Source organism: Octopus bimaculoides, chromosome 18, assembly GCF_001194135.2.
Source record: "Octopus bimaculoides isolate UCB-OBI-ISO-001 chromosome 18, ASM119413v2, whole genome shotgun sequence".
Classification (NCBI taxonomy): Eukaryota; Metazoa; Mollusca; class Cephalopoda; order Octopoda; family Octopodidae; genus Octopus; species Octopus bimaculoides.
The window spans coordinates 15,481,788-15,491,566 of record NC_068998.1 but is presented as its reverse complement, the minus strand read 5'-3'; the positions used below and the strand labels follow the sequence as shown (position 1 = coordinate 15,491,566).

At 37.6% G+C, this 9,779-nt stretch overlaps 1 protein-coding gene across 1 annotated transcript in view; it reads left to right on the top strand.

Moving 5' to 3' along the window:
* The window catches only part of LOC106873296 (microtubule-associated protein 1B), a 58,858-nt gene that overhangs the window by 38,025 nt on the left and 11,054 nt on the right, over positions 1-9,779 (top strand). Inside the window, exons 6-13 of the mRNA XM_052974302.1 lie at positions 1,095-1,286; positions 2,173-2,428; positions 3,466-3,571; positions 4,471-4,563; positions 6,949-7,120; positions 7,652-8,038; positions 8,182-8,271; positions 9,557-9,717. Of these exons, the coding sequence (XP_052830262.1) occupies positions 1,095-1,286; positions 2,173-2,428; positions 3,466-3,571; positions 4,471-4,563; positions 6,949-7,120; positions 7,652-8,038; positions 8,182-8,271; positions 9,557-9,717 (1,457 nt within the window). The remainder of the gene's footprint in view (positions 1-1,094; positions 1,287-2,172; positions 2,429-3,465; positions 3,572-4,470; positions 4,564-6,948; positions 7,121-7,651; positions 8,039-8,181; positions 8,272-9,556; positions 9,718-9,779) is intronic.

The following is a 9,779-nucleotide window of genomic DNA, read 5'->3' as shown; positions in this document are numbered from 1 at the left end:
TCTCTATGCTCAATGGTATTACACATCCAGTAGCTACTTCATTTCTTTCCAGCCTTTGCAAATCTACATTCAAGGCCGTTGCCAGTACCGCCTGACTGGCCTTCGTGCGGGTGACACGTAAAAGCACCCACTACACTCTCTGAGTGGTTGGCGTTAGGAAGGGCATCCAGCTGTAGAAACTCTGCCAAATCAGATTGGAGCCTGGTGTTAGCCATCCGGTTTCATCAGTCCTCAGTCAAATCGTCCAACCCATGCTAGCATGGAAAGCGGACGTTAAACGATGATGATGATGATGAATACCTATGTTTTGCATATCATTCAGTATCCCACTTTGTGCACAAGCATCATACACCATTCACATAAAGACAATCTCTTTGTCACCTGCAGAACTAATAGTTCTCTGAACATTTCCCATGCTGCTCTTATTATTGGTTACTTTGCTTTTGGAGCATCCACCTCGTTTACTAAGTCACCTTACATAATTACATAAACTGTTAACTATTGTAGAACCTTTTGAACATTTGAAAGAATTTATTTCATGGGTGATTTTACAGTTAACTGCCCTTGCTACAAGGAGGCGCAATGGCCCAGTGGTTAGGGCAGTGGACTCGCGGTGATAGGATCGCGGTTTCGATTCCCAGACCGGGCGTTGTGAGTGTTTATTGAGCGAAAACGCCTAAAGCTCCACGAGGCTCCGGCAGGGGATGGTGGCGAACCCTACTGTACTCTTTCACCACAACTTTCTCTCACTCTTTCTTCCTGTTTCTGTTGTACCTGTATTTCAAAGGGCCAGCCTTGTCACACTGTGTCACGCTGAATATCCCCGAGAACCATGTTAAGGGTACACGTGTCTGTGGAATGCTCAGCCACTTGCACGTTGATTTCACGAGCAGGCTGTTCCGTTGATCGGATCAACTGGAACCCTCGATGTCGTAAGCGGCGGAGTGCCAACAACAAGAAGCCCTTGCTACATATGAAGTCTTCTTTGTCAACTTGCCTGTGATCCCACTACACCTTGTGCACCCATAAACTGATAAGATTTAAAAAACTGTAACTGATGGAGTCTCATAGGCATTTAAAAAAATTTCTTTAAGGGTAAACCTACAAAACGTGCACGGAAAGGGCCTCCTGCAAGGTCAAAGTCCAAAGAGTCAACTGTTGATGAAGAAGAAGTGGCTGCTGATAACGAGGTTGAGGATAATGAAGATAATGCTGATGACAAAGACAATGAAGAAGAAGATTTTGATGAGCCTTCTGCTCCAGATTCTGATAATTCAGATGATGAGGTATTTATTAGTTTATCTTAAAATTCATTACTTCCTTCTGTATCAATTCCATTTATGAGAATGTGTAGTCAGGAAGAGGGAGATTAAGTAGCATACTCTCTTTTACTCTTTTACTTGTTTCAGTCATTTGACTGCGGCCATGCTGGAGCACCGCCTTTAGTCGAGCAAATTGACCCCAGGACTTATTCTTTGGAAGCCTAGTACTTATTCTATCGGCCTCTTTTTGCCGAACCGCTAAGTTATGGGGACGTAAACGCACCAGCATCGGTTGTCAAGCGATGGTGGGGGGACAAACACACACACACACATACATATATATATATATATATATATATATATATATATATACATATATACGACAGGCTTCTTTCAGTTTCCGTCTACCAAATCCACTCAAGGCTTTGGTTCGCCTGAGGCTATAGTAGAAGACACTTGCTCAAGGTGCCACGCAGTGGGACTGAACCCGGAACCATGTGGTTGGTAAGCAAGCTACTTACCACGAATTTAATTTTACATAAGAGAGTTTCTATAAAATCAGTTTTGGTGGGGTTTAATTCTTTGGCAGAACATGTGGAAAAAGCAACTGAGGAATTGCTTTTTCTGTTTAGTTGTGCCTCATCAGTTTTGGTGCAGTTAGAAATACACATTCTTGATACCCAAAATGAATCAGCTGGTAATACAGATTTGACACTTCATACATAAAGAAAATTATGTAGCATGCTACAGATTTAATCATAACTCCAAAATATTTTAGAGCGAGGCTTGAATTATTTAGGTGAAATTAATTTCTATACTCGGTAGTTAGTGTGTTAATTTTCCTTCCCAAATTCAAACTTTTTTTCTTTAATTATATTTTATCTGATTTCTTCCAAAATTTTCGTTGTAGGATTTTCAGATTGAGGACAATGTAAAAAAAAATAAAGGGGGCCGAGGGCGGGCTTCATCAAAAGCACCTTCAAAAGGAAAAGGTTCTAAGAAAGTGGAAGGCTCAGAGAGTGAATCTGAAAAATCTAACAAAGAATCATCAGAAGAGGAAGAAATGGATAATGAAGAAGATTCTGAATATGATGAGAAACCAAAAGGAAGAGGCAGGAGTAAAAAGAAGGCAGCTGCTCCTAAAGTAAAAGCTGCTCCTAAGAGAAGTAAGTTTTTCTTCAAGTCTGTTGATAAAGAGCCATCATCATCATCATCATAATAATAATATCAAGGCGACAAGCTGGCAGAATAGTTAACATGCCAGGCAAAATGCTTAGCAGTATTTCATCTGCTGCTCCATTCCGAGTTCAAATTCCACAGAGGTTAACTTTGCCTTTCATCCTTTCAGGGTCGATGAAATAAGTATCAGTTACGCACTGGAGTCGAAGTAATCGACTATCCCCCCCCTCAAATTTTCAGACCTTGTGTGCAGGTGGCACATGAAATACACCATTTTGAGCGTGGCCGTTGCCACTACCGCCTGACTGGCTTTCGTGCAGGTGACACGTAAAAGCACCCACTACACTCTCTGAGTGGTTGGCGTTAGGAAGGGCATCCAGCTGTAGAAACCCTGCCAAATCAGATTGGAGCCTGGTGTAGCTATCTGGTTTCACCAGTCCTCGGTCAAATCGTCCAACCCATGCTAGCATGGAAAGCGGACGTTAAACGACGATGATGATGATGTGCCTACAGTAGAAAGGATTATTATTATCGAAATACTATAAACTACAGTGGCAAGCTGGTAGAATTGTTTGGTTATCAGACAAAATGTTTTAATGGCATTTCCTTCAGCTCTTTACATTCAGAGTTTAAATACCACTGCGGTCAAACTTTTCTTTTCATCCTTTTTGGGGGGGTCAATAAAAGGAAGTACCAGTCAGGTAATGAAATTACTGTAATTTACTAACAACTTTGGTGGCCTTATAGCAAAATTTGAAACAATTATTAAACTACAAACTGGCTTAATGCTTTATCCAAAAGGCCGTCATCTTTTCCTGATCCTCTTTCAAAAATGGGAGTATAACACAGTTATATGTAATAAGAAAGATTTACTAACACATCATCTAAGATACATTATTGTTGTGATGACAGTGTGGCTTTTGTTAAGAAATTCCTCTTATTCTTTTTATATATGTTTATAATTTTTTTTTGTCATGTAGTATTTTGGTACATAAATGATGTACTTTTTTTTTTATATTATCAGCTGTAAATCGTAAAGCTTCCAGTGGGCGAGGAGGTGGAGGTGCTCGCCGACAGTCAAAAGCTCCTGTAGAGGTGACAGCTGACAGCCTTTCTTCCTCAAGTGATAGGTAAGTATTAAAGAATACTTTGTCAAATTGCACTTAGAGATATTTACATTGGTCACTATCCTTTTGAGCCATGTATCTCCTCTATTGACATCCTGTTTCTGTTTCTCTATCATACTCTCACTGCTCGTCAACTAGCACAAAGCTCCCACTACTTCCCCTTCAGTTGAGAGGTCTTGTCTTGCCAGTTACTTGGTAAACCAGCTAGTGCTGGTGCCACATAAAAAGCACCTAGCACACTCTGTAAAGTGGTTGGTGTCAGGAAGGGCATCCAACTGTAGTGCTTGGGGCAGTCATTTAGCTTGCTAGCCCCTGTCACTGTCCAACCTATGCCAGTGTGGAAAGCAGGTGTTAAATCAGGATGATAATGACTGTCTCAAATTTATTTTATTGCTTTAAATCAAAGTATCTTGGAGCAAAATTTCTTGAGCTTTAACCCTTTAACATTCAAACCAGCCATATCTGGCCCAAATATTCTACTTGTTTTATGTTCAAACCAGCCAGATCTGGCCTCTCACACCTATCCTATAATGTCAATCTCAAAGTAGCCATCACCTTCTCACAGTCTTGAGGCTACATGATAATCATGATAAGTTCAAATAATCATTACATTTCAATGCTAAAGGGTTAATGTATGTTCACACTAAAAACTATAAAACTAGGGTTGGTGTAATTGACTTAACCCCTTCCCCAAAATTGCTGGCCTTGTGCCAAAATTTGAAACCATTATTATTATTATTATTATTTCTATATAAAGCATTATTATTATTATTAATTATTTCTTTATAAAGCATTATTATTATTATTATTATTATTTCTATATAAAGCAATTGTTCTGAAAACAAATTAAAACAGTGTTATGTGTTTGCTGATTGAGAATTTAAATTTATTCTTTCCTCTAGTGAGGATTCTGAAGATATGATGAGCAGCTGGAAAAAGCGTGATGAAGAGAGAAAGAAAGAAATTGAAAGATTGAGAAAATTGGAAGAAGAAAGGTTTGGAAACATTTTCACTGTCACTTTTAAGATCTCATTAGATTTGTCCTTACATTGTTGATTCAATTAAATATTGGGTCATCCCATAAATAATGTGGTTTTTATTTATATTTATTTTTATTTTTCAAAATTAAGATAAACTTCTTTTTTAATCCAAAATATACTCTCCTTCATTTCTACAATGCTCTTCCATCTATCTGGTAGACTTGTAAGGCCCCTCTTCCAAAATTCACTTTTCTGTGACAAAAAATACTTCTCTCATACTGTTCTAACCTCACCTACAGGATTCATATTTTTTCCATCCAAATGATTTTGAAGACTGCGGAATAAATGATAATCAAATGGGGCATTGTCCAAATATGGTGGGTAGGACATTGTTTCCCATTCAAGCTGCTCCAGCCTTTGGAATGTCATCCTCGCTGTATGTGGCCGAGCATTATCCTGATGGAAGAATAACTTTCATCTTGAAACCAAAGATGATCGTTTTTCTTCTGGCAGTAGATCTCCTTTGTTATTGTTTGGTTTGGGCTTAAAAGTTCAAAGTGAACTAAACCTTTCAAACCTCACCAAACAGATAACAACACCTTATGTGGGTGAAGACATTCTTTAGCCTGAGGTGCTAGTGTTTCTCCTTTCCCTAACCACTGTCTTCGGTGCTTGACATTATTATAGAGAACCCATTTCTCATTATCAGTCACTATTCAGTCTAAAAAATGGTTCATTCGTGAGATGTGACAGCAAAGAAGAGTATACATTCACTCTCTGCATGTGATTAGACTTGGAAAGTTTGTTAGGAACCCATTGACCCAATTTGCTGACTTTTCCAATGGCATGCAAGCATTGATGAATGGTTGAATGACCAAATAGAATCTTCTCTACTAGTTTCTCAACAGTTACGATGGGATTTTGTTCCACCAGGGTTTGCAAGACCTCCTTGTTGAGCTCTCCAGATCTTCCAAGACAAGGCTTGTCTTCTAGGCTGTAGTTTCTAGCTCAGAATTTCTGGAACCACTGCTGACACTGGCTTACGCTTATTGTCCAATCCCCATATATTGCATTAATATTCCTCATACTTTCCATTGCATTGTTGCCTTTATTGACCTCATAAAGCAAAATATGCCAAATATGCTCCTTTGTCACTTTCATAATAGCTTTGAAAAAATAACTGTTAAAATCGAACTGCACTCTTCAAGACTTGCACTAAGAATAAGTGCATGGTAAAATTACTACCTGCTTTTACGACAAGTTGGTGCAAGTAATCCAGTCCCCTCCGATTTTTTGTTCATGCAATTGAGAAAACCGCATTATTTATGGGATGACCCAATATATAAACAAATTTTATGTTGTGTGTAAAAAAAAAAAATCATGATGTGTTTTATTATTTTTTCAAAAATGAAATACCAAAAGAACTTTTAAGCTTTATTTAAATTTATGAATTGCTTAATTCGGCAAAATGAAGACTGAAATTGTTTATAGAAGTTTTGTAAATATGAAATGACTCTAGAATATATGTGTTGTTTCTATTTCACAGCTTTAACAGCTCTATTAATACTGCTTTTCTCATTATCAATATGAAGCTTCAGATTTATTGGGAAAATGTAAAAAGTTTGCTCTATCATGTTCTAGAAACTGAAGCTAGGCAACTGATGTTAGTGGCAGCAATTGTAGTTTCTTTGAGCACAAAACTAAATTTTGATTAGAGAAGATTAAATTCTACAGACAACTCTTTTTTTTTTATTTAAGCTAGAAGATTGTCAATCTGTTGTGTTAGATTTGATGATGTAGTGACACAGTGAAGCATAAAAATTCAGTTCTCTATTTTGTAAATTTCCGTTGACTCTTTAATAATAATATTCATACAATTCTAGCTTAATCCTCACTGCGCTGATGAAATTTTTTCCAGTGATGTAACATGCTAATCATATACTAATCAGTTCTCACCACCTCTTTCTTTTGGCCAGTAAGAATACGTGAACTATGTCATATGTAATGTGGTGAATTACAGAACATACTCTACAATCAAATGAACTAAGTATACTTGGTTGAGTGCACATGCACTGAACTAAGTATACTTGGTTGAGTGCACATGCACTGAACTAAGTATACTTGGTTGAGTGCACATGCACTGAGCTAAGTATACTTGGTTCTTATGGAGTGTGGGTTGAGGAATTCCTGCAAAGCTTTCCAGAAGATCTCTATCCAAAGTGTCAGAACTCAACTCTCTTCACAACATACAAACTTATCTTGTTCTTTGGACTCCTAGTTTATTTTATTTTTCATGGTTATTGTGGATTGTTAATAATTAACAGCATTGATACTAATGGCCTGAAGTTATTTTGAATATTCTTCCATTTTTACAAATTTATTATTTAATGTTAATTTCAGGAAAAAACAAGAAGAGGAGGAAGCTATTCAGAAGGCTACTGAAGAATTACTAAAAGAGCGAGAGTTAAAAGAGGAAGAAGAAAGCGAAGAGGAAAAAGTACCACATAAAAAAGAAAAGCCTGTAATTAAGAAGGAAAAGCCCAAAAAGGAATTAAAACGGAAAGTTAAAGAGGTTGGTTTTGTTGTTGTCACCCCACCCCACCCCCAGGTCAGCTCTAGACCTCTGCTTCAAGATATTTCAGTTCATGGCCATGTCATCTTTTTATTCAAAGATGAAAGCACTGAAAATTTGAATATTTTTTTCTATATTTATTATGTTAATATTGCCTTGATAAGGCAAGGCTATTTTGCATGGCTGGCTAGGCTACATTGCACCTAGAACAATTTTATTCATACTCTTACACATTTGTAAGAGTATAAATGTGGAATGATCATTCTTTTATTGCTAAGACCTTTGTGAAATGAAAAAGAAAATTAAGATCACTTTGTAGAATTAGTGCACTGAAAGGAAGGAAGGAAGTATTCATATGCTCCAAGATTATTAACATTAATATTGTATCTCTCCATATCCTACAAAAGCAGCTGTAGCAGTCATTGCATTATATCAAAGATGCAGTATTATTGATGACTTTCACTGACTCGTTGATTAAAGGTTAATGAATTTTCATTTTTTTTTTGCCTACTTTGTACTTTCTCTTTATAGGAAACTCCAGTAAATAAAAACAGAAAAAAAGCTAAGAAAGTAGATTCCGATTCCGAAGAAGACAAAACTCCGGCCGAACCAGAAGACACCAAAAGTGTCTCTAAGGATAAAGATAAAGATGACAGCCCTGGGGCGAAAGACACGGATGAAGAAGAGCAGAAAAAGACTCCAACGGCAGCTGTTAAGGATGAAGCAGACAGCGAGGAAGAGATTGTCCGTCGTAAGAAGAAGGGACCTTCTAAGCAACTGAAAAAAGACCTTGATCTCGATGATGACGAGGATGCGAATCTAGCAGATGATGTGCCTGGGGATGATAAAAGTGAGAAGTCAGTGTCAACACATGCTGAGAAGGAAAAAAATCTGAAAGAAGTAGAGAAGAATAAGAAGGTAATTACTGTTATAAGGTTGCTTGGTTTATTTTTCATTTTTTTTTTTTAATATATACTTTTCTAGAATTGTATTCTTTAAATTCATCTGATTAAAATGGCATCACTTTGTAATTTGTTCTAATCTGTTTGCTTACATCTTAGAATAAACCACAGGAAGTAAACAAGAATAAAATGAAAGAAATCAACAGGAAAGAAAAATTAAAAGAAAAAGTTAAAGAAATTAAGAAAGAGGTAATCCTATAATCGTTATCTTTATTTCACTATGTTTCTTAATTATTCAAAGCTCATCGAGATCACTCTTCAAGGATGCATGTAAACCCCAAGGGGATTGTCTTAATTCATTATGCAGGAAACGAGAGACAATATTTATACAGTTGAAATCATGTGAATGACCAAATTTTGAATGTTGTTACACATTGCTGGTTACAATGAATTTTGAATGACACCACCCTGCTGGCTAGCCGAGCAGGCCAACATTCCTCCCTGATTGAAAGTGGGGCTGGAGCAATGTGAAATGAAGTGTTTTGCTGAAGAACACAATGTGCCACCTGGTTGGGAATCAAACCCACAATCTGGAGATCGTGAGTGCAACAGACTAACCATTAGGTTATGCTCCTTCACACAGTTGAAATTATGAAATAGAATTCAGTATATAAATATTACAAGAACTACTTTGGTCATGAATGACCATGGCATTGCACCTAGTAAATAATACTCCTCTGAGGCACAAGTCCCAGCTAGGTTGTTTATGGAAGACCAACAGTCGCCCATGCATACCAGCCTCCCTTCTTGTCACTGATATCATCCAAGGGAAAGGCAAAGCCTGATATAGCTTGGCACCAGTGACATCACAACCCATTTCTACAGCTGAGTGAACTGGAACAACGTGAAATGAAGCGTCTTGCTCAAGAACGCAACACACAGCCCGGTCTGGGAATTGAACTCACTATTTCATGATTGTGAATCCAACACTCAAGCCACTGAACCATGTGCAATACATGTATATTGATTATAACGTTGTTTTCTCTGTGTCATTTATGTTTTTGCTTTATGTGTAGACAATATAAACCTACTGACCTATGTCTTTATTATAAATTCATTTTCTTAGCTTGGGTGCATATTTGGTGTATTATGCCATCAATTGGCTAACCCTGGAGGTGAAATAAACATAGAAACTGCAGCAGCTACTCAGAGGCATTGCAAGCTCTTCTTCTGAGTATATCACAATGTTGGAAACCCTTCTGTATCATCAGTGGGTATCTTAGGGTCACCGGCGTTCCCCCCAACGCCTGAGTGGGTCAGTGAGGACTGAATTAGTCTTTGCCTGTGAGAGGGTTCCACCTGCAGTCTCTTCTCAACCACTTGAGCTGGTTTTAGCTGCCATGCTTGTCTTCCTTGATGGCTTTCTTCAGATTTAATAATTTGAATTTTATTTTGCATTGTGTTTAATTCTTAAAACTTGGTGTATTTGAGTGCATAAAAGTGAACTGTTTGTTTATATCTTTTGTCCATGTAGGAAAAAGCAAAAGAAAAACGGCCTGTTCGTGATGATAAGGCTGGGTCAACTGGGGGTGCCAGCAGTATTAATAAATCTACTACATCAGCTTCTGAAAATAAAGACAATGTTGAAGAGGAGGAAGAAGATGCAAGGAGAAAGAGATTAGAAAGAGAAAGAAGGTTAGAAAGTTTATCATTATTTGTTATACTGCTTTTATGTCGTCGTCCCCCACCCCCACCCC